The following is a 26370-nucleotide window of genomic DNA, read 5'->3' on the forward strand; positions in this document are numbered from 1 at the left end:
CCCATGTTTTTAAGAACTAAGCAGAAAACCTGCATTTTATCCTGTAAAATCCTTCAGTCTGGCTCTTCTACTTTTCCATCTATGCAGGCAATCTTTTAATTTCTCTATCTAGCATTAAGTATTCCTGAGCTTTGAACTTGTTTAAAATAAGTTATTTTTTAATCATTCTTCTAACGACTAGCAAACAGGTAGTACTCATGTATATATTTGCCAAAAAAAGTCCACCTGATTTAAACATTTCACTTACCTGTCACGAACACATTTAGCACACATGGAACCACCATAGGCCCTGCTGACATGTTTTTTTGTTTTAGACAATCTCATAAGAACTTTAGGTCTCACAGCACGAACCTGCATAAGGAAAATATTGAAATTATCTTATGATACTAATAATTTTGCCCAGTTTTGATAGGTGGTAACTTCAAACGTAAACTAGGTTACAAAGGGAAATGGTGTACCAATATATTTCAAAGGTCATTTTACCACATTTTCCATATTGGTTTTAAAAATAAAAAACAACCACGTTCTGGGCTGATTTGGATCTTAGAGGGTTAGCAATTCTCAATCATCTTAGTGGTGCCCTTTCCTTCATTCATTTTCTTATCAAGGGATTAATGCACACAAGTTAAGCCCTTACTATATGTTGTTCATGGCAGAAGTGTCACTTACCCCTCTAAGTCTGCCTGGGCACACACCACATGCAGATTTTGGTGCTTTCCCAACCTTCTTTGTATAAAGATAAACAATTCTATTACCAGGGGTTCGAGACCTAGAAAGTGAGATAATAGTAAACAGTTCAGTATTCAGTGAAGTAAATGAAAATATGTATTTTAAATTTTGCAAATACTTACAGCCTGGTTTTGTTAGAGGCTGTATTGTAGGAAAGCCTACGACGGTATGTCAAACGCTGAACCATTCTGAGTGCCTAAATTAAAAATTAATAAAATCAAGTTTTGTCATTACGAACACAATTCAAAGCTCAAAGCATCATCACATAATTTATGTCATCCATGTGCATATACACAGATACATATTTATAAGTAATACCTTTATATTAAGATTTTTTAAAAACTTTATTCCATTTATTTACTTGGAACCCAGGACCTTGCACAAGCCATGCTAACGCTCTACAGCTGAGCCATAACCCCAGGCTCAAGATATTTTAAAAGACTTTACATTAAAGAGAAAATGAATGTCACTTCTCCCACTGATAAATCAAATGTGGCACTTCATTAAAATTTTGGTTAACAGGCTCCTTCTTCAAAGAGCCAGATTTTGTTAGGAGTGGTGTCCAGAAATGTAGCCCCTGGTAAGTAGGAGAAACGTCGGTTTAAAAAAAGAGAAAAGTGACCCCTTAAAGTTGAATCCTTAGCTGTTCCATTCAATGGCAATACATACTGAAAAGAGTTTGCATTTTTTCCCTCTAAAATGGGATATTTTACCTAGTTTAGAAAGCTGTCATTAAGATTAAATAATAAACTATTTTTCCCAACAGTGCCTGGCACATATTAAGATGCATTCGGGGTTCTAGGTCTTGCCCCAAAGCAGCATTTTAGTCAAGAAAACCTGCCTTTCTTTGGTTTTCGGTGTGTTTCGACTATGGCACCACTTTCCCCTTCCATTTATAAAATGGAACTGCGACTTGATGTTGTTACTTAGCAAATCGGCTATACAACATACAAACGATTTCATTTGGGAATGAATTATTCCAATTAACAAAAAACTTAAGAAAAACCATCTCAATCTTTGTAACCGCTTCACCACAGAATTGTGAAGTGCCTTTGATGTCATAACCTGCTTACTAATATTACACTAACAGGCAGCCATCAGACACCGATACTGACACAGAAGGCCACTGAGCCCCAAGATGCCACTATTTCTTTTTCATCTCCAAAACCAACACGAAAAACTCCCTTTAACACATTTTCTCTTCCTTACTATCGCCGAAAACAGAAGCTGGCATTGAAGCAACTATCCAAAACTGCCAGGTTCCTCTTTCCCTAAGCAGGACTTCTACCGCCGAGATACTAAAATGAGGGTGTTATGATCTAAAAATGCTCGGCGACTTCCCAGACTCAATCAACGCAGCCTCCACTGGTTTGTACCTCCAAATGCCGCAATACCAAGGTAGAGTTCCGGCTCCTCGCTTCCTCGGAAGGGCAGCCAGGACTGACGGTTTTTCGAAGCTAAAAGTACAGGACCTTTTCACCAACAGCCTCCCTGTTACGCCCCTTACCCTCACGCCAATTCAAAGAACTATTCCTAAGAGCTCCCTGCTCCCGCGGTTTTTCGGATGGGGGCCGATTGTACAGGGCATAAATACACAGAGAAAAAATAAGACACCATACCTCTAAACACCGTCCCCGGAAGAGGAAGAAGAAAGCCACGGAGAGTTCAAAAGTCAAATTCGAATGCGCAAGACAGGAAGTGGCGTTGAACCAGCGGCGTGACGGTAAGAATGCCGCCATGTTGTACGGAAGCCGACGCATCTCCCTTAGTAGGCGGGGACGCATATCGTCGCCGCCCTAAACCGAGGCTGCAGTGGGTGGGGAAATTCCCTAGCAGTGTAGAGCAAAGCTGCGCGGAGATGTTTTGGGAATGGTTATGGAAGCATACACTAATGACAGAGGAACCCAGACGGACAGAGGCGGGACAAAGTCAACTTCCTTCACTATCATGGGCTCTACGACGAGTTTAACCTAAAGAGCCGCGACCTCTGGAGTTAGACCTGGATTTAAATCCTGACACCTCATTAGATGACCTTCGAGGACCTTCCAGTCTTTTTGTCACTTATTCAGGGTACAAGCTTTACAAACAAATTAGAGTGTTAAGCCAGTATCTGTTAATTACTAGCTATGTTTCTTTGGCCAAGCCCTTAAATCTTTAAAAGGAAGATATTAGTAACTACCCTGCAGTGTTATGTCATGATCAAAGGCATCCTGGAAGTCCAAGCACTTAACACAGGGTCTTACAGAGAGTTAGTGCTCAATAAATGGTGACTAATCTTGTGATCATGTACAAAGAGCTACTTCAGGTTTTCCCTGAGTGGTAAAATTTGAGGTGGGCTATAAAGACGAGGAAAAGGAAGGGTAAAAATCTCTTAAAAAAAAAAAAAAAAAAAAAAAAAAGTAAAGGTTTAAGAGTCTGTATTTTTTCTGAAAATTGAGTTCTTACCTTTTATCTATTGTCAAAGGGATTCATGACCTCCAAAAAAAGTCATGAGTGCTTTGCTTGGACTCTTAAGGGAGCATGCTAAAGGAGCCTTTAAGTTTTTAACTTATTAGATGATGTTCCCCAGAAGTATACTGAGAGAATTGAGTGCTAGTTTTTTGGAGAGGGCTCATAGAAAATACAACTGAAGGAGCTGAAGAGGGCAGAATCAGGTGACTCACTATGTGGTAGTAACTGAGGCCTCAGCTACCTAATATGGAGCTCTGGAATTAAGATGGCTCTTCATAGATATCACAAACCATCAAGGGAGTTTGTGCTCACACATTAGCCATTTATTGGCCTGTTGTATCTTGGCCATGGCATCTTCCTGAAGTCATAGGCAGTGTCGTGAGGAAGGCCCTCAGAAGAGAGGATTTGGAATAGAGCACCCCTGTACCCACTCAAGTTTTCTTTAGGTTTCTCAATCCAAATAGCAAACTCAGAAATCAGGAGAATGAGGGCTGATGCACTGTCCATAATAGATGTCTGTTGTGAATTGTGTGATCTGTTAATTCTGTTATGCCCCACATCGTTGCCATCTTTGTCATGGCACCAGATGGAAGGCTCCTGCTTAAATAGCTGCTCCTCTCCCAATCTGGTCATGAACTGTTTTTCTCCTTCCCAGTTCTTTGATTTTTGACTTATGACATCCTCTTCTTCTCTGTTAGCCATTTGGATGGAAGCTGTCATAGAGAGCCAAGACTGGTTTTTGAATGAATGAATGCAAATATTTACTTAGAATATGTTCTCTATATTTCTAGAAAGATTCTGCTGGGCAGATGAGTGCACAGATGGGAGCCCTTTACACACTGTATTGCAAATTACATTTCTGTCCATGCTCCCCACCCACCATACCAGAAAAGAAAAAGCAATCTCCCTATTGTAGTTTTCCCATATTGCACTTAACCTAGTTTTATAATGTAATTTTTTCCTCTCTTTCAATCTGAATTTGCATTTTTCCTGAACAGTCTTGCCAGAGATATGGCCATCTTATTAAAAATTTCAAAGGACCTCACTTGTTTTTTATTAATCTTTTTCTCCATTTCGGTTCTCTGTTCATTAATTTCTGGGTACACTTACTAAATATTTTATGAATTTGTGATGAACCTATCCCAAATTTTTTTTTCTGGTTTGGACTGGAAACCTTTGAGGTTTAACATTTGTTTATTTAAAGGGTTTTTGATAAAGGTTATTAATTTTAATGTGGTCGAATTCATCAATTTTTTCTGAGTTTGTGCTTTTTATGTCCTGTTTAAAAAATCCTTTTCTACTCAGGTCTATAGTTATTCACCTATAACTTCTAATAACTTAAAGCCTTTTTATAGAATCATTTAGAATTTTATTTTTCTGTATAGAATGAGTTAAAGATACAATTTTCTTTCTTTCCGTGTGAATAACCATCATTTCCTTCTTCATTTACTGCATTATCACTTCTTTCCTCACCAATCTGATATAGTAACTTTGTCATATACCAAAGCTTATATATATATGGGTCTGTATCTGCCTTTTTATTGTGTACCACTTGTCACTGTCTTTTATTTTTTTAAATCAATTTCACATTTTCTTCATTCATTAGTAAATCCTATCCCCAGGAAGGGCACATATGTACCATCTTTCCATCTTTACAGAAAGGAAATTATTGACTTTTTCTTTTCCAGATACATTTTAGAGTCAGCTAATCTGGATTTTGTTTACATCTGCATTAAATCTATGGATCAACTAGAGAAAAACTAATATATTTATATGAAGTTTTTCTAAGAATAAGAATATATCTCTCCATGTTTTTAAGTCCTCTTTAATGTCCCTGAATAAAGTTTTATGATTTTTTTCTATAGAGATTTGCATGACTTTTGTTAGATTAATTTCTAGGTACCTGACATTTTCTTATTCTGTTGTAATCGTACCTTTTAAACTATGTCATCTAGTTGTTTGTTTGTTGCTAGTTTTAGAAATATAATACATTGTTTATTAAATTTTACTTTGAACCATCTTGAGTGATTCTTCTATTATTTCTAGCTATTTGGCAAAGATTATTTTTAGATATTTCAAGATTTTTAGAAGCCACAATTTAAGATATATGATAAGCATATATCATGAGAAATCTTTACAAATTAAACACACCCAGTTGAAGACAATATCCTCAGTGCTCCAAGTGGTTCTCCATTCCTCCTTCTGTTCCTTTGCCAGCTTTCTAAGGATAATCCTGATTTCTAACCCCGCATAGGTTTCTCCTATTTTTGCACTTTATATGACAATTCTTTTTAACTTCTTTTGCTCAATTTTTATGTTTATGAGATTCATCTATATTATTTTTCTTTGTTTTTTGGGTACTGGGAATTGAACTCAGGAGCACTCAACCACAGAGCCACATCCTCAGCTGTATTTTGTATTTTATTTAGAGATAGGGTCTCACTGAGTCACTTAGCGCCTCACTTTTGCTGAAGCTGGCTTTGATCCTCCTGCCTTAGCCTCCTGAGCTGCTGAGATTACAGGCGTGCATCACTGCACCTGGCTCCTCCATATTATTTTTCATTCTTACTGCTATGTAGCATTTCACTGAGCTCTTACTTATTATTCTCCTGTTCAAGAGCATTGAGTACTTTCCAAGTTTGGGCTATTATGACTAGTGCTTCTATGAACATCATGGTACATGTCTTTGGATGAAGATAGTGTACATATTTCAGTTGAGTATATTGGAATTGGTGGATCATAAGGTACATGGCAAAGGGAATTTTGCCAATATAATTAAGATTACTAATCAGTTGATCATAAATGAAGTCAAAATCCAAAGAGGACTGAAGGAATGTGCTGGTAGCTTTTATATATTTCATATAGAATTCAGTGCTTCCAGTTGTTTTTTCTGTTTTTTGAACATATCTTTCTTTTTTTCCCTTCTATCATAAGAAGTCAGAAATTAGTCTTATTTTCACTCCTTTAGAAGGAATTGGTGTTTTGTTTATGTTTTTTTTTTCCTCTAGCAGTCTTCTAGGTTTGGTTTGCATTAGTTTTACTACAATATACCTTTTTTTTTTTTAAGTATTGGGGATTAGGCATACATGTTGGGCAAGTACTCTACCATTGAGCAACTCCCCCAGCCCCTTATAGGAATTTTCAAATCTTTATTTTGATGTGTTTCACGAGTTTTAGAAAATTCTCACTTATAACCTGTTCAAGTATGACTATTGCCCCATTTTTTTCTCTTTTTGAAATTCCAGTGTATACTGCATTCATATCATTGTATCTCTAGATATTTTTCTGGTTATCAGTTGCTATATAATAAACTAATGAAAACTTAACAGCATTAAATAACAAGCATTTTAGTATGTTCATGGATTCCTTGGGTCAGTAATTTCTGCAGTTTGTCTTTAATACCAATGAATAAAACCTCAGTGGGGGGTGACTTGAACAGATGGGATGTAATTGGAGTTCTCCAGAGACACAGAACCAATAGGTTATTTATCTATTTATTATAGAAATTATAGGAATTGGTTCATATGATTAGGGATTGATTCATGTGATTATGGAGACTGTAGGGGTTCCATGATCTCTCTATCTGTGACCTGGATAACTAGGAAAACCAATGGTGCAAGTTCCAGAGTCCAAAGTCCTAAGAACCAGGAGAACTGATGTATAGGTCAGAAGAAAATGAATGTTGTAGGCCAAACAGAGAGCAAATTCATCTTTTCTCCTCATTTTTTCTATCTAGGCTCCCAGCATATTGAATGCCCACCTGCACTGGTGAAGGTTACATATACTGATTCCAATACCAATTTTATCTGGAAACACCTGCATTAGATGTACCCAGAAATAATATTTTACTAGCTATTTGAGCCCAGTCAAGTTGACATATAAAGCTAGCCATTGGAGAGGGGCTAGAATCATCTGAATACTTTTTAAATTCAATACCTGGCTCACCTGGAACTTTCAACCAGCACATTCACACCTAGCCATTTTGTAAGGACTAGAGTTTTCACAAATGGCAGCTTGTTTCTGAAAGAGAGGTTCTCAAGAAGGAACATCTTAGAAAGTATTCTAAGCAGCAGAAGCTGCATGACCTTTTATAACTGAAACTTGGAAATCACATAGCACCAATTCTGACATAATCTATTGGTCATGATTGACACAAGCCCACCCAGATTCAAAGGATAGGTAAATATATCCTTACTCTTGAATAAAGTATCACTGATTTTAGGATCATATTTTAAACCTCCATGATTTATATCTGTCTTTTTAAAACTTGCAACTATTTGTTCTTCCTTGATTCAGACTTCTTTTTTCCTGCCTTTCAGTTCACTAGTTCTTTCTTCAACTATGTCTAATGTGCTGTGAAATTCATCCAACTCCTTAATGTGAGTTATTGTATTTTCAATTCTAAGCTTTCCACTTCCCATTCTAGATTGAAATTTTACATCTTGACTTATTTTCTTTCTTTTGTTGTTGTTGTTGTTTAAAGAGATCTTTTTAATGAATACAAAAGCTTGTGAAACAGCATTCTGTTACAATTACACAGCTCTGAACAGGTGAAATCATGATTACCAAACAACTATTTTTATTACAGCATCTGAAGTATCTGAAAAAGGGAAGTAATAATAAATAACTGTAGCTGCATAACAAGACACTCATTTATTTAATTGCAATAGTGGATCTTGCTACTACATTTTATTCTAAACTTCTTTTTTATTCTATAGAACAACTAACGTAGTGCATAATATTTTGGGGATAATGGAATCATTTTTCCAGTTTGTACAAAGGCAACTTGATGTCCATGTTTTACTGTCTGTTTCTGTCCCTGGATTGCTGTTTTTCTAGGTATATGCATGGCTCACCCTCATTTCTTTTACATGTTTGCTCAAGGTCATTTTTTGCAGTGAGGCTTATTCTGTCTCATTTGAATTACATTTTGCTCTCTTTATTGGCACCCTTAGGTCCCCCAAACTGTTCCCATTGTTTCACACTTAAGATTTAACATGTATATATTTATTTATTATGCTTATTGATTGCTGTTTATTGTCTGTCTTCACTAGAAATACACTCCACAAGGCTGGGGATGTTTTGTCCTGTTTTGGGACCGGGGATTAAACCCAGGGGTGCTTAACCACTCAGCCACATCCCCAGCACTTTTTACATTTTATTTAGAGACAAGGTCTTGCTGAGTTGCCTAGGGCCTCACTAAGTTGCTGAGGCTGGCCTTAAACTTGTGATTCTCCTGTCTCAGCCTCTTAAACCCCTGGGATTACAGACATGTATCACCTTTCTTTATTAACTGATATTTTTATAATGCCTAGAGCGTTGCTTGGTAAGCGCTTAAAAATATTTTTAAAAAAATAATGGGAAGAAATTGGAGCCTATTAAGGAATGGTGAGGGGGGGGCATTTGGACTTGAGCCTCCTATTCAAGTTGAACTTCAAATAAAAAAATTTACAATTATTAGATACAGTCAGGACAATGAAAGATTTTCATTGAAGAACTTTTGCACTTTATCCTATTACTATGCCTCATAGCCTGTACTGCACCATGAATTAATATATCTTATTAACCTTGTGATTATTTGCAGGTAGCTCAATTATAGTACTTACATTAAATTCTTAGGTATTAATGCATTAATTGGTTCAGTGTAAACATTTGAAATATGTCATATTTTTTAGTGATCTTTCTCTGGCATGTCTTCATTTTTAAAATTGACGTTGAGAACCTTAAGAAAAGTATCAGGAGAGGCCCAAGATTTTCTCAGCCTCTGAGGCCCTGATACAGACCCCCTGCTCATCACTTTCTCCGCTGCTCTGGGTTTTCTCTTGAACTACTATTGAATCCTGCTAAATGTGTCACTGCATCTTTAATTACTTTGTCAGCTTGAGCTGGAGTTTAGAGATAACTGTTGCTACAAATAGTTAAAATATCAGCGTATTTTAACCACTGCAAATTTTAGACTAGGAATTTGAGAACAAATTAGATTTTTCTAATAGAAATGTTCTGTGCCTAAAGCCCTAAAGGGGAGTAAGGAAACCAATTAACTTCAATTTAAATAATCATGTCTTAAGTAGCAAATGAACCAAGTTCTATTGTTAGAGAACAACTGTATTAAATCCCCCATAGGTTAGCTTCAAAATGACATTAATGCAGCGGTTTCTTGTCTTACTAATGAAATAAGTTTCTGTTGGTCATTGTACTCTCTGTTGTCTTGCTGGACATTGTTACTGAGAGTAGAGGAGGGGAATGATTGAAAGATCAAGGAAAGAATAATTGTGGGAAAGTCCCATAGATGTTCCTATTGTTAGTAACTTTTTTTTATAAAAGAAACAAAACAGCTAATAATTTTATTCCTTGGTTGGGGGGGTGTTTAAGAAACCGAGAAAAGCTTATTTTCTTCTAAAACATATATATGTATATACATATATATCTATAAATAATACCTATATATAAAGTCATGCATATATAATATAAGATTTTCTGTTTGTACTTGCTATTTAAAAATAATGTACTTATGATGATGGAGATCACTACTGCTATTTTTAGATACAAACAGGCCTACTAATTTATAACCATAATGATCAAATTTCTGACAATGTCTCTAAACATTAAAGCAACCATCAAAAATATATTAATGAGATATATGTTACTAATAAGGTATAAAAGGCATGTACTAAATTCTGGCAGTGTGTTAATGCTTGGAGGTTGATTTTGGATGAATTAATGGTGTAGAGTACAAAGAGCATGAGTTTGGCAGATAGTCGGAAGCCAGATCATGGAAGATTTTAAATGCTATGCTCAAAGGCTTCGACTCTATTTTTCTCATGCCATCTCTTTTGATTTCTTCCTCTTCATGAGCTTTGGCCATCAGAAAGCAGGGTAACCTTACTGGGATTATCTCTTTATTTTTCATGTGGGAATAATAATCCTACATTATGGGTGAGCTGGGAGATGAACAGAGGAACACATGCCACTGAGTCTCATACACATTGGATGCTCAATAAATTTTGGTCTTAGTATTATTTTCTAGAAATGAAATGTTGCTTTCTGCTCTCCCTTGTTAACCAATTTTGCACATCACTGTCACATCTTGTCCCTTCCTAATGTTTCTGGGCTTTGAAGAGAACTTCATTTCTTTGTGGTCTTCTGGGGAATTCTAAAGAAGCACTATAGAATTTACCAAAATGGAAAATAGCATGGGTTGACAGAAAATGGAAGAATGAGTTAAAGGGGTCAGTGTATCAAAGCCTTGCCTTCATGGAGATACTTTTTTCCTCATAAACAGCTAGCTGCCTTTGGGGACCACAAAACCTGTGTCTTTGTCCAATTATTTATGCAAATTAAGACAGTTTAACTGGGAAAGGCTTAGTGAAATGTTGTAGAAAAATCTAGTACACTTCCACTATTGCTTGTTCAACAGCAGTGCTATTTTGTAGCAAGAAGAAAATAATTTTGCAGAACACTCCCCCACCCCCACATAAAAAGTATATAATATCATGTTTGTGTTGAAACTTTTTCTTCCAAAATGTCATAACCCCATACGAAAGAGAATTAAAATCCTGTTATTTTAATTTACATCTAGCCACAAGATAAGTAAAGTTATCATTGAAATTCTAATTAAATGGGATGATTGACTAAGGTAGCACATCAAAGAAGAGAAGTGAATATGATAAGTCGAAGACTTATTAATTAGTCTGCGTGGAAGAAATTCCAGGGATGTCAAGCTGAGCCTGCTGCAAGGAGAAAAAAAGCAGACAAGAAAACGCTCGTTTCTTTGAAGTTAGGAACTGAGATAGAAATGGAGGTAATTGCGTCTGACTGGATCCAGTAATGAAGAGCTGTAAATCAGACCTCAGAATCGAAGGAAAGATTCAAGTAACGAATGTGGCTGCCCCCCCTGCTGCGAAGAAACAGAATGCAGAGCGCACTAATTGACCCAGCCTATTTCCCAGTAGTTCTCTGTTATTATTTATTAATTTTTAATTTCTAAATTATTTACGTCCTGGGAAATTATTCTTGACAGCCTGTTAGGCGTGCCAAAGTTAATGGAGGATGAAAGGACTGGTACCAGAATTAGCAGGGATATAGTCACAGGCTACTGGATTTAATGATTTTGGAAAGAAAAATTGATTTCACACAGCGTGTCACTTTATACTACTTTAGGGATACACCAGCTATTTGATTAATTGAGGAATAACCAATTCAAAGTATATTTGAAGTGTAAATGAGTCACAGTGCTCAGCTGTTTACTTTTCCCCTTTTCTGAGAGATCTGAATTTTCTTGAAGCTGATGATTAAAAGCTGATGAAGACACACTTGCACGCCTTGAATGCACACCTGTTTGATTTGTATTAAATTCAGAAGGGAGGAAAGCCCTGAAATCTAAGAGAAGGTATTTTCACTATTCTTTCTCCCTTCTAATCTCTTTCAGTGATTTCTTTACTCCAGCCCATAGACACAGCAGTAGGTGCAGCCTGCATCCCAAGGAAAATTTCTCATTGGCCTTACGGCAGTCAGAGAGTAGTAGTGCCTGCTAATGAAGAGAAGGAGCAAAGAGAAGAAAAATATTTGAAAAGGACACAATGACTTCAATGAAGAAGAGCCAGCGAGTGATTTGATAGGGAAATGAGTGAGGCAGGATTACACCATCACCATCCAGCCTGTGCCATTTATGACTTTGCCTTTCTGCTCTCCATTATTAGCCCTGATGAGTCTACTGTCACATCTCTACTCCTCTACCTTAACCTAGTCCTTTAATTGGTTTCCTTAGGTCAAGTCTTCTTCTAATGGATTCTACATTAGTGCTTCTCAAATTTCAACGTGCAAACAAATTACTTGGGGCTCTTGCTACTTGACAGATTTAGAGATAAGTGGGTCTGGGAGCAGGGCCTGAGACTCTGCATTTCTAGTACACTCTTCTGTGAGGTCCATGCTGCTGGCCTTCCACCATTCTTTGAGCAACAGTCATACAAAATTCTGTAAACCCATTTTCTTTAAAATAATGTTTTTAACCATGGAACACTTGCATTCAGAATCCTTTAGCCTGACATTCAACAACATCCCAATCTGCTCAACTGGGCATATCCCGTACATTCCCATTTCCATGTTTTCGTTTGTTTGTTCGTTTTGGTACTGGGGATTGAATTCACGGGTGCTTAACTACTGAGCAACATCCCCAGCCCTTTTTTGTATTTTATTTAGACAGGGTCTCACTAAATTGCTTAGGGCCTCATTAAATTGCTGGGGCTGGCTTTGAACTCGTGCGTGATCCTCCTGCCTCAGCTTCCAAAGGCCCTGGGATTACAGGCATGCACCACCACTCCCAGCACCTCCATGTTTTTGTTGATACCATTTCTTTTTCATGAAATGCCTGTGTCTTTGGGGGTTCTACCAGTACCTCAAGGTGTATTTCAAATGCCACATCCTCAATGTTGGCTATGCTACCATCTCCCACAACCAGACATGTGTTCTCCTTCAAATTCTTTATCTTACACTTTTTTTGGCCATATGGTATCTTTGATCTTAAATTATTGTTGTTAATGCAGTAATTTTTCCTATTTACATATAGGATTGGTGTACCTATAGAAGTAGAGACTGGGCCTTGTCTTTGTATCCTCCTCAAGTACAGGTGCAAAGCAAAGCACAGAGTATATCTTTAAGGAATATTTCAGTCAAGCTGAATTATATGAGAGTATATATCACATAGTTCCTGCAAACTTGTAGCATCTCTGAAATCCTTAAACATCGTTCACAGGTTCTGATTTTTTTGTTACTTTAATTTATTACTCATAAGCACTTGAGGGTACTTTTTGTGGCAGGGCAGTGCCAGGGGCTGGGAACACCGAAGTGAAACTACGGCATCTCCCACTAAGAGGTGATGACACTCCCATGCTTAATTGCCCTTCTCTGTACCACTTTTGTATCTCCTAACTCCAACTCCCAAATATAAATTATCCAAGCAAGAACTCATTCACCTTACAAAAAAGCAAAACTATTCTTGATAATTCTGTATCTGTTAGAGATCCAAGCACCATTACCTCAGAATTTGGACTGCTATGAATCCTGAGGAATTTTCTATTGTAATTGGACTTTGCATATGTCATTCTTTCCAAAAAAATTTAAAATTCTTAAAGCCCTGGCCATTTACCATAACTCTTTCCAGCCCATCCCCATCCCCAAGACAAGATTTTAATCACTGCACCAGATCTTTAATTGTTGCTGCTATTTGTCCTAGGTTCCCCAAGGTAGGACTCCACTACAGTTTACTTTAGTTTTGCGTTACTGGGAATTAAACCTGGGGCACTATACCACTGAGCTACATCCCAAGCTCTTTTTCTTTTCTTTCTTTTTTGAAATGGGGTCTCACTAAATTGCACTTGAACTTGAGATGGATTTGAACTTGAGATCTCCTGACTTATCCTCCCAAATTGCTGGGATTACAAACATATTCCTCCTGTCCAGCCCAATGACACTTTAATGAACTTACCCTGCACCATTTTTTTTTTCAAATTCTTTCCCTTTTTCTCTCTGTGTTTTCTGCTTGTATCTCATGCCCTTTGTCCTTCCCCAATTTCCAGCCTTAACTTCTATATTCTAGCAAATGCAGAGGGAAAAAATATTTAAGAAAAACTTATGTTATATTTACCATAAAGATTCAGTCAAAAATAAACCACAACAAGCAATATGTTGTGAAATGTATGAGAGAGAAATATGGGGTAGATAGTGTCTAACTACCTAAACTAAGATAAAGAAAATAATATTATGGTTCTTTAATGACAGGAAATAGATGCCAACTCTGGGCAATAAGCAAACAGAGAAGGAGAAAGATGCAGGATTGCTCAGAGAAGACACAATGTAATTCAATGGAACTGAATTTAGATATGAAGGACTGGCTCCCAGTGCGAGACTGATCCCTTAGCACCAGGCTAGGAGAACCTGCTGAGTCTAGATTTTACTCTCTTTGCTAACAACTGACTCATAAGTGGAATGACACAGAAAGAAGAAAATGACTGGAACCGAGCCATTCTCCTTGGAAAGACCAGCTACTGGTTCCTTTGTCTCCAGAGCCATCTTGGTTCCATTTTTTCTTAAAATTGTGTCTGTTTAGCTTTTTTTTTTTTCAACTGATTTTTATCATTGGAAACCAAAGCACTCTGATATAAGAGACTGTTAGAATAGCAGGTGCTCAGCAGAGGTTTGCTTATCTTCCAAGTAGAATATCTGATATGAACAGCATGTCTTTTTACTCTTCTCACAGCTCTAAACCATTTACTGAGAACAACACCCTTAAAGAAGAGGCAGTCAAAGGGGAGCTTCAGTGGAATTATTTTAAAATATTACTTAAAAGGCCAAACCCTAGAGCTACTAGAAGTGAAAGTGTAGAAACTCTTTTGGTGGAATATTTTTAGTGGTCATGTTCATATCAACATATGAGTAATTCAAACAGCTAGTTACTAAGGCACAGTGTAAAGCAAAACCAGTATGGTTCTGGCATAGGAACAGACCAATGGAACCAAAGGTACAGAAATTTATCTATATGTAGATGGGAATTCGATATATGGTAAATGCTGTAAAAATGGAAAAAATGTTTTCTTTTAGAGTTTTAGCTTATAAAAGGCTGAATGCTTTTATCCTTCTCTTTCTCCTTACTGGGGAGTGAATCCAGGGCCGCTTAACCACTGAGCCGCATCCCTGCCCTAAATATATATATTTTCTTTCTTTTTTTTTTTTAGAGACAGGGTCTCACTGAGTTACTTAGGGCTTTGCTGAGTTGCTGAGGCTGGCTTTGCACTCTCAATCCTCCTACCTCAGCCTCTGGGATTATAGGTGAGCACCACCACACCTGTCTAAAGGTTAATCCTGTAATTTATAATTTAGCTCATTTATTTTTATTGTGATATCTGAGAAAATGTCAATCATCACATTTTCTGCCTTTGATTATTGAATATTTAGCAAGCATTCTTTCCATTTCAGGAAAATATTACATTGGAGTTAACAGTACTCAATTCTTTTGTAATTCTCTTGAGGAGCAATGGCAAAGAACACAAGATCACTAAAACTATGGTCTTCTATTTCCTTCAACAGTTTTATAACTTAGCAATGATTTTTTCTTTTTCCTTTTTTTTTTTTTTTTTTTTGTTACAGAGGTTTGAACTCCAGGGAAACATAATCACTAAGCCACATCCCTAGCCCTTTTTATTTTTTGTTTTGAGACAAAGTCTTGCTAAGTTGCTTAAGGCCTTGCTAAATTGCTGAGGCTAGCTTTGAACACATGATCCTCCTGCCTCACCTCCCCAAGCCTCCTGAGCTGCTGGGATTACAGGCATGCCTCACCACACTCATCTGCAATGATTCTTAACATTAGAATGTATATACTAAGACTTCTAAACGTCTGTACCAAAAGCTCTTTTCATAGAACCTGCCTTAGAAAACTGAGCACAAATATTTTTAATATATACCATACAGTGGAACAAAGCAATAAAGGAAATAGTAATCCTTTGTATTAAAACTCCAATAATTCTGTTTTTCAAAAATCTAGCATAGATGGGTCAATGCATACCATTGTTGAAATAATTATCAAGCTGAAATTCTTTATTGATGGCTATAAAGGATTCAAAGATTTCTTCACCACAAATTCAAGGATTTGTTTGCTCTGGGTGCATAACAATTCTTCATAATTTTAAATCCTGTGAGACACAAATACACCCAAAGTATGCATGGGCAATATTTTTTATATTACATGATCCATCTGTATTAAAGAAAAGTACTTGCAGTTTTTCAAAGTATCAAATCGTCTTTAATATTGTTAGAGAAAGCTCATGATCTATGGGTAGTTGTTTGGTGGTTTAGTTCATAAAATACCCTCTTTAGTTTTTTCCTCAGATTTTTTTTTCTGGCAAAATTTCTACGACTAAAATAATTTCTTTTATTATCTCTATCTAAAAGTGCTTCTATTCTGTTTTCTTTTCTGTACTTCTTTCCTCCCTCCCTTTCTTTCTTTCTGGAAGAATACAAGACAGTTTTAGCTAACTAAAATTATAAGCTCAGTTTCTGTTAAAAAATATTAAGAATTTTTTTATTGTCTGAACTATTATAAGCACATGCTTATAATCCCAGCACATGGGAGACTGAAGCAGGAGGATCACAGGTTTGAGACTAGCCTGGGAAACTTAATGAGACTCTGTCTCAAAATAAAAAATTAGGAGGATTGGGGATGTAGCTTAGTGGTAGAACATCCCTGGATTCAATCCCTAGTATCTCTAAATATAAATAAATAAAGTCTGTTGCATATTTAATTCCCATTTCAAATTACTAAATCATTAATTCCTTTTTGTCTATCAAGAGGAAATTTCTTATAATATGTATTTACTTAAAATGTCTCCTAATATTGTCCAATTTATTACTTAAAATATTTTTATACAGTTTTCTCCTTTTTCTGTACTGCAGCAAATTGCAATTTACATTCACTGTAAAATTTGTGACATATTTCTCTAGTCATTTTTTTTAAAGTAATTTGGCCAAAAAAAAAAAAAAAAAAAAAAAGGAATTGGCCCAGTTGTGGTACTAGTTTCTATATATCTACTGGATTCTTCATTGATAGTATGAATTCATTTTATGGTTAACATTGGTTCATTCTTTTAGTTGTTGTTTGTGTGTTTTTTAAGATAGGATCTCAGTAGGTTGACCAGGCTAGCTTCAAACTCTTGGGCCCAAGTGATTGTCCTGCTTCAGCTTCCTGAGTCACTAGGACTATAGGTGTGTGCCACCATGCCTACCTTTGGTTCACTTATTATTTTAAAAATAGTTTTTATTTATACATGGATGAAGTATCTTTATTTTGTTTATTTACTTTTATGTGCTTCACATGTGGGAGGCAAATGCTCTACAGCTGAGCCACAGATTTTTGTTTAAATTACTCTTAGACAAAGGAAAACTAAAATAATTTGTTGTCAGTAAACTTACCTTTAAAGATTGACTAATGAACATTCTCCAAAGAAGGTAAGAGTAGTGTTATAACATCCAGAAAGGAAGAATAATTGAATGGGTGGAAATAGGTTAAATATAAGAGACTATTCTGACTCTCTACATTTTAAAAATCATATTTAATGGTTTGCATTTTTTCCTATTGCTTCAATAACAGAGAGCCATAAACCTACCGACTTAAACAATACAAGTTTATTATCTTAACAGTTCTGAAAGTCAGAAGTCTAAAATGGATCCCACTGGGCTAAAATCAAGGTGTTAGCGGGGCTGTGTTCTGGAGACTCTAGGGGAGAGTCCATTTCCTTGTCTTTTCCAACTTGTAGAGGCCACCTGGACTCCTTGATGTGCAGCCCCTTGCCTCCCTCTTCAAAGCCAGGCATGTTGGCTGGGTGCTTATCATCCTCATGTCATCATCTCTTGTTCAACCTTCTGTCTCCCTTTTCCACTTTTGAGGATCCCCAAAACAAAGAGTAAAATGGAGTCTGTTTGAGTGTTGCCCATATAGCCTGGCCCATAACAAAATTAAAAAAAAAATGAGATAAAGTTTGTTAGAAGAAAAAATACAAAAGATCTAGTAACCATATTAAGATAACTTTGTACTCTAATCAAAATTTCTTCAACTCCTTACACTGCTTGAGGATCAATTTCTGATTACATTGGGTTTCCCTTGATAATCTAGGATAATCTCTGTATTTTAAAACTAGCCCATTATCAACTTTAATTCCATTCTTACTTCTGCTTTGCCATGTAACACATGTAACCTAACATATTCATTAGTTCTGGAGATTAGGATGTGAACATCTTTGGGGATAGGCCTTATTCTGCCTACCACAGGAATAAGAGATTATAATTACAATCTGATGTGATCCTCATTGTATGTAGGGGAAATATTTAAGATATTACATTTTAAAGGTGGGGAGGAATGAGTCTCTAGGAAATTATGTTGAATAAAAAATCACTCTCAAAGATTAGATATTATATGATTCTACTAATCTGACATCTTTATTATTTATTTATTTATTTGGTAGTTTACCACTGAACTATATCTTCAGTCCCTTTTATTTTGAGACAGCCTCGCTAAGTTTCTGAGGATGGTCTTGAACTTGTAATCCTCCTGCCCCACTCTCCTAAGTCTCTGGGATCACAGGCATGTGATCACTACATCCAGCACATGGAAGATTTCAAATGACAGAATCTTAGAAATGGAGGCTATATTGCCAGTATAAATAGTGGCCAGGGGCAGGGGTGGGGGTAGGTAAAAAGATGTAATTATAAGAGGGCAACAGTGAAGATGTGTTTGGGAATCATTGGATATCTTAACTGTGGTGGTGGATAAGGGAAACTACATAGGTGATAACATTGTATAAAATTTAATATATAAACACATGTGTATGTGCATAAACACAAATAAGTACTAGTAAAAATATTCCTATTGACCTGAATATGGTCAGAGGATTGAATCAATTTCAATATACTGTTGTTGAATCTTCAAAGTCAATATATATCCACAGCCTCTTATTTTTATTTCATTATATTTTGGGGGTATGAGTATTTGGTTTAGTTTGTATATTAATTCATTTCCTCTGAAGATTGCAGTATATTTTAGAATATTGATTATTTAGTACAGGATCTTAAAACACTTTGGGCAGGGTTGGAAAGAAGGTGAGTATGACTATAAAAGTTCAGCATAGAGAAATCCCTGTAATGTTGGAACTGGAAAGGATCTTGACTGTGCGATGCACAGCTCTTCGCAGATGATAAAACTATATAGAACTTCAAAAATTATATTAGCCTGTCCTGGGTCTTCTGCCTGTTTCATGGCTAACAATTTCATTTCATTAGGAATGCTCCTCAAGGAAAAATTAGGGTGATATTATCAATAAAATAAAAGAACTGTAGGGGTTGACATTGATCAAATAATGTTATATGCATGTGCCACTATACTACATTGAAACCCACCATTCTGTATAATAATATGTACCAATAAATGTTGTGGGGCAGGTGGCTCAGAAAACACATCAAATCTTAGTTTTGCCCAAATTAAGGAGTCTTTATTTAGCTGGCCAGCTGGCGACTGCTCCCCATAGGACCTGTAACTGTCTCTACAAGGAACAGCCCCAAGCTTGAGCATGTTAGGATATTTAAAAGCAAAACCCATATTTGGATTGAGGTAGCTGCAAGCAAGCAGGTACAAAAGTTGGATTGGGCAGTCAGCGAGACAATGCAATGGGTACATTGGTATTTCCCACAGGACTTTCCAGGTTGGCATAGCAGCAAGCAAGCAGAAGGGAAGTGGGTCAAAATGACCCAACTTGAGTACAAGTTAGAGAATGGTTACTAACGTCTAGACAATCAATCTCTGACAAGGTACATTGCCCAAGAAAAATGGAAAGCAAAGAGAGCAATTTTACATTGTATAAGAATTGCTACTATTAATGGATACAGAGGTGGGACTTTCCCATGCCAGCAGAAGCATTTCTTACATGATGTGAAGTCTTAGGGTAAAATGGAGTCTGTTTGGTTGTTGCCCATATAGGCTGGCCCATAACAAAATAAAAAAAAAAATGAGATAAAGTTTGTCAGAAAAAGAAATACAAAAGATCCAGTAACAATATTAAAATAACTTTGTACTATAATCAAAAATTTTTCAACTCCTTACACTGCTTGTAGTACAGCCTCATGGAAGATTCTGACTACAAAAGAAACCCATTTCTGAATAACCAGATCTGAAAGAATAAATCCATAAATCTGATTTCCTAGAGGAGATTAATTAGAAAGAAAAAACAGAAATTATATAGAACTTAATAAAAATTTCGTAGAAATTATATAGAACTTAATACATCACATTTACACAAAAGATTCCAGGGGTGCTGGGTAGGGGGAATCGGAATATGACTTGTGGATTTTTATCAATGTCAGTATCTTGGTTGTGAAATCATACAATAGTTTTGTAAAATATCAACACTGTGTGTGAATCTACAATTTTGTCAATAAAATTTTCAATTAAAAAAAGTAAGAGAGTAAAGGGATCTAATGAAAGTAAATCTACATGTCACTCAAAAAGGTAAAGTTGAGCATTGGTAGACTGTGATAAATCATGAGTGTACATTGTATTACCCAGAGAAACCATTAAGAAAATGACATGAAGAAATACACTCTAAAATATAAAAAAATAAAATTCTAAAAAGTATTTAAGAGATCCATGGGAGGGCAAGAAAAGATAAACAGAAATGAGAAACAGATGGAACTAATAATTAACAAATAGTAAAATTTCAGACTTTAGCTCAGCATATTAATAATTATTTCAAATATACCTAGCTGAAAATATCAATTAAAAGACAGAAAGGTACATAAATTTAATTGTCAATTATGGTTTAAATAGATATCACTATGATTCATGTTGTTTGCATAAAACATTCAAATAAATGCATTACCATGTAACTTAACTTTATAGAAAAAGTCACTCAAATCAACTTAACACTGGCTGTGTTGGTTATATGTTTATAAATAATATAAAAACTTATGTATGTACTCAAACTATGTACTGTAATAAAATAATAATATCTTATATGATACAAGAGTTAAAGTGAAATGTACACATACTAAAATGCTATCTCTGTTTTTTAAAAATTCAATTAACATTAAATTTCTTCATCTTATTAGCTATATTTCAAATGTTCAGAGCAACAGACCCAGCCCTTATATTGAATTTGTGTATAGCAAAAACAACTATCAGTTTTTAAAAATAAAAATGAGTAGTAGTCATGAATAAGCAATTCAAAGAAGATGACACTCACTAATAATCTGAAAGTTAATTAAAATTCTACATTGGTTCCTGAAACTTTCACCCAGAAATAATATCAATCAACTCAATGAACATTTTTGGCCAAAGCATCTGTTGACTACACTTATCTTAAAGTGGAAAGTAAGTGGCTGGGAGGTGCAGTCCTACTATGTGCCCAGGAACTGCTCCAAGAATCATTGATGGATAGTATTGTTTTATATAGGGGCCACATAAGGATATATTTTGTTATGTTTGTGAAGTGGTGAATTGGAAGCTATCTAGCTGTCCCTTACTAGGTGAAAGGCACTTTTAATTTATATTCATTATAGCTAGTACTTATTGAAAGCTTAATTTGTGACTCACTGTCCTAAGATTTTTGTATTTGTTCCCATGATCAATCCACCCATCCATCTATGAGGTGTATTACAACGATCTTTATTTTCCTTGTTCTGTAGTAAGGGTGACTATCTTGTCTAGGATCACTCCTCCATTAAGTGGCAGAGCTAGAACTTGAACCTGTTGTTTTCCAACTCCACAGTCCATTGTGCTGTACAGCCTCTTTTGTCCTTAAGCATGCTGAGAGAGACTACTTCTAAAGCTTGTATATTGAAGGAGAGGGAGAAGAGAGGAAAAGAGTAAGAGGGGTTGAAGAGGTCAAGAGACAAGCAAAGCAAGAGAAACGAATGATAGAACGTGTTACGGTTACCTCTGAATCTTTTAATCCCACATTGCCCCAGTTGTCTTTGTCCTGTGTCCTTCGGATCCCTTGGTGGTGGCTCTTTGGCTGAATCAACTACAGGGCATGTGAATTTGCGGTACAGTCCATAAAGTCAGTCTTCCACGATGCAGAGCATACAAAATTCAGCATGCCGTAATGTCCTCTTTCTTAATTTTTTTCTCTTTCATTTCATCGATGGAAGCATATCTGCCCCAGCTTCTTCAGAACAAGTACAAGGCAATTAATTTTTTTTGAGATCTTTCCTGTCTGAAAATGTCTTTATTCTTCCCTGAAACACATCTGATCATTATGCTGAATTTAGAATTTTCCTTAAAATTGTTTTCACCTTGTCTCTCTGCAATTGAGAAATATGAAGACATTCTGATTCCTGATCCTTTCTATGTAATCTTTCTATCTTGAAGCTTATAGAATTTTCTCCTGGTCTCCAGTGTCCTGAAAATTTCACAGTGAGGTACCAGATACAGTTCTACTTGAATCTGTTTTGCTTGGGGTACTTGGTGGACTCTTTCTATTTGGCAATTCACCTCTTCAGTTTTGAGAAATGTTTGTTGACTCACTTTATTGATGGTTTTTTTTGACTGTTTTCTCTGTGTTCTCTTCCTGGAATGCCTTTTACTCAGATGTTGGACCAGGCAGGTCTGTGCCCCTTATTTTCCTCATATCTTCTATTTTCTTCTCTTTCATCTTTTTGCTGTATTTGGTCTGATCTTTCTTGCACTTTGTCTTCCAACTCTTCTGTTGAATTTTTCATTTCAGCTATTTTTTAACTCTCAAGAGCTCTTTTTATTCTCCAGATTTTCCTTTAACATAGTACCATTTTCTATTTTCACGAAGGAAATATTTTCTCTGAGGAGGTAACAGTCTTTTGAAGTTTTCTTCTTTTTACGTAATCTCAATTTCCTCCAAAGATGCTTTCTTCTTTTATTGATTTGGTCTTTATCTTGCATTTTAGATGTCTTCCTCAAATATCTGGTCATTTTTTCTTATATGTTTATCATTAAGAATGAGGGAACAAAATCATAATTGATGACCCTGAGTTCAGTGGGCTTATTTACTTTGACTGTCCCTGTGGGTAATCTGGATAGGTTATTTCTTGGTGAACCCCTGATGTCAATATTTTAAAAGTCTCTCCTCCTGGATTGATAAGTTTAGTTAAAAAAGAATCTTCCCATTTCTTTCCTAAAGGAAAAGAATCAGGCTGCTGGTTTTCTGGAAGCCAAGTGAGGGAAAGAGACGTTTTTAGCATTTAAGATTCAATGTGCATTCAGCCATTTAGTCTCTCTGTGTTGGGGATGATAATAATATATGCGTTTTCAATTATTTCTCATGCCTTGCAGTCCAGAGCCTTCTGCCATACTTACCTCTGAAAATTAACCATTATACCCAGGTTGTGGGAAAGGGTAATTGTGCAATGTGCAGTGTGGATGGAGATATAGAGATCTCATCCAATGAAATGGCTTTCACCCTATCCTCCTTATGGAAGCCTCTTCATTATTTTAGTCTCCCCTTTATATCAATTGCAGAAGTAGGTGATACTGGTAGTTGTCAATCTGCTTTCAGAATTCCAGAATTTTACTATTCTTACATTCTCTTTGACATGAATTTATACCTTTTAAAGAAAATCTCTTTATTCAAGTTTTAGTAGGATTTTGCAAAGGAGAAAAATTATATGTGTGGTTTAGTCTACCATCTCCACCCAAAAAATAATTTCAACCTACTTTTGCTCCTCTAGAAATACACAATGAAGCAGAAGTTTCAGGATACTGAGATAAAGACTCAGGAGACCTTTGTCTCCTTTTTCTCCATCAATGACAACATTAAACAATATTTGGATCAAACAAGTGCTCCTTTAAGCCATGCACTTTCAATAAAAAATAGTTTTGAAAGTTTGAATGATTTCAGAAACCACATTTTGTCCATGGAGTTGATTCAGAGGGGTTTTTCACAACCCATATCCAAACTTTATGGACACAAATGCTGGTAACTGAAAGAGCAAAGGGCATTTTATTACCTCTTGTAGGTCAAAATAATAGGTTCTGCTGAAAGCAAGTTCAAATATACTATCTCATCTGTTCAATGTCTAAATTTTCCCTAATAAACACATTAAGTAACAGACAAACTGGGTGCCTTGGAGCATGCACGCCTGTAATCCCAGTGGCCCAGGAGGCTGAGGCAGGAAAATTGCAAGTTCAAAGCTAGTCTCAGCAACTTGGCAAGGCCCTAAGCAACTCTGTGAGACCCTGTCTCTAAATAAAATACAACAACAACAACAACAAAAGTGCTGGGGATGTGGGTCAGTGGTTGAATGCCCCTGGGTTCAATTCCCAATACAAAAAAACAACAAAAACAAAAACAACCAGGGAAACTTAATTTCCAAATAAGAAAATTTTCTTTTGTTTCTTATTGCTTTTTACATGCTTATTTTGCACAATTACATGTGTTCCTTATTGAAATATAGATTGTGTTTCAGGAAAGGGGCACATAAGACTTAATATGAAATATAATAAACAGAAAGTCGGACATTATTTATCCCATTTAAATGAGAAAAGAGAAATTATTAATTGTATTATATGAGTTATGGATACTTCAGAACTATAAAGGAATTTTTCCAGTGATCTCTCAGACTGATTCTTTCTTCATTCACTCTCTCATTCATGTGTTTCTTGATTCTCAGTATGCACAAAGCTCTGAACTAGGTATGGAGCTTTACCTATAAACAAGGCAAAGACTGTTCTGCCATCTTGTAATTTGTGCCCTGGCAGAAGAAATAAACATGAAACAAAATTACACTATGGTTTGCTGTGGCAATATTATAAAACAGGAGAACTTGCATCCATCTCAGGTATAATATTTGATATCTGAGAGGAGTAGAAGATGTTAATTAGTCAAAAAAGCAAACTAGGAGGTCTGGGAAAGAATGATGAATCTAAGTAACAGTAAATGTGAATACCCACAGACATTCCTAGATGTCCAGAACCGAAAGACAGATGAGGAGTCAGGAGAACATATGGGGAGGGTGTGGGGACAAACTGTGCACATCATGATCTGCTATGACAGTCCCTCACAAAGAAAAGAACTCCTTACGGTAGTAACACTTGGCAGAGGAATTTGCTTGACCCACAGGCCATCCTGCTTCAATATAACAACACATTTCAATGAAAACATTTTACTGGGGACATCGTTTACAAAGATTATATGTATATATTTTTAATGAATTAGACTTTTATTAGAATGCAAAATGGGCTTTCTAAATGGCAACAAGAACAGGATTTATAAAGAGTACCCAACACCATCCATTGTGTTATTTGGTAATATATTTATCCCCTCTCCCCAATGTTTTTGTTTTGTTTTTATTTTAATTACAATTCGGTTTTAAAAGATAAAGCTTTTAAAACATTCACTATTGCTCAATGGCTGAATACATTTGCTGTCCTAGATCATGAGGTTAGTGGTGCTTATTTCAATATTAAATAAAAGGATTCATTTTCATTGAAGCAAGCAGGGAATTAAGCTTACAACTTCAATTACCAATAATTAATTCCCCACACTGCAAGCCATGCAGTTTGCATTTAAACTCCCAATGCCCACAGGATAACAAAAATCTATTTTGATCACTTTTTATTTTCATCATTTAAGGAGTACATCTTATTTCAATTAGGCACATGCATTTCCAGATTATAAGAGAGAACAAATACTCCTTTTAAAAAGCCAGGGAGTTTGGAGGGGTAGTAGTGGGGGAAGCCTTTTAAGCATGACAAAGAAATTTCTGGGATCTTTTCTTTCTCTTGCTTTTATTGAAAAAGGACCTAATATCATGTAGAATTAGCTACCTCATATATGTGAAGCTATTATTTACAAACAGATGGATAATTTCCCTAAATTTGTTTTTCCTTATGTACTAAGCTATTCTTTGCCTGCTTTTCTCTGAGAAAAAGAAAGCCCTGGAGCACATGATTTCCTATGAGGCAAAATTAAGTCTAGCTCCAAAGCCAACCCCTCCAACTCCAGCAGCAGGCAATAAGGATCAGAAGGACTGTTCAGAGAAGGAGGCTTGACCTCAACGTGGAGAGGAGAGATGGAGCTCATCAGGATGTTCCACATTCTTTTGACAAATTCCAAGTAACAGAAAAAAGCCACCAGGGTGTCACCAAAGCACAGACACAATCAGAGGTGGAGTTTTTAGACATAAAAAGAAATGCTTAGAATTAGGTTTCAGGGAAACAGGCAGACCTGTGAGGCATACAGAAAATAAGTTCTAAGAAGATTCAATTTTTTAAGTTTTAAAGACATTAGATTTCTTCCAGCCTGGAAGTGTTAACTTTGCCACAAAATCAATCTCATAATTCATAACAGAACTGATCATGTTACAGTTAAATCTCATTTAAGTGGAATTCAATTAGATGAAACCACAAATTGACTGGAATTAGTGTCTATACTTGTTTCTTTAGGAAAAAGAAGGAGATCACAAAAAAGAAGAAAACCCAAGAATGCAGTACCAGTCATTTAATAACATATAAGAGCTACAAAAGCAAATTATAAAGTTAGTATATATTCATTCCAATATTTAATCCACAATCGTACAGTATCCAAACATGCTCAAATCACAATCCAGGTGCCCTACAAAATCTTTAATATGGCAATAAAACATCAAAAAAGGATTAACTTAGGTTTAGCATGCTATACTTTC

At 35.9% G+C, this 26370-nt stretch overlaps 1 protein-coding gene across 2 annotated transcripts in view; it reads right to left on the minus strand.

Annotated features, from left to right (window-relative positions):
• Rpl34 (ribosomal protein L34) overlaps positions 1-26370 on the minus strand; it is a 120497-nt gene that overhangs the window by 1282 nt on the left and 92845 nt on the right. Inside the window, exons 1-4 of one of the 2 annotated variants that reach the window (XM_076864873.1) lie at positions 2349-2372; positions 852-925; positions 670-769; positions 248-351 (exon numbers count right to left, since the gene is read on the minus strand). In XM_076864873.1, coding sequence (XP_076720988.1) covers positions 248-351; positions 670-769; positions 852-916 — 269 coding nt within the window. In that variant the 5' untranslated portion in view covers positions 917-925; positions 2349-2372. Of the gene's footprint in view, positions 1-247; positions 352-669; positions 770-851; positions 926-2348; positions 2373-26370 lie in introns of those variants that run through there. The other variant, XM_076864874.1, reaches the window with a different exon arrangement.

Source organism: Callospermophilus lateralis, chromosome 8 (assembly GCF_048772815.1).
Source record: "Callospermophilus lateralis isolate mCalLat2 chromosome 8, mCalLat2.hap1, whole genome shotgun sequence".
In the NCBI taxonomy this organism is placed as follows: Eukaryota; Metazoa; Chordata; class Mammalia; order Rodentia; family Sciuridae; genus Callospermophilus; species Callospermophilus lateralis.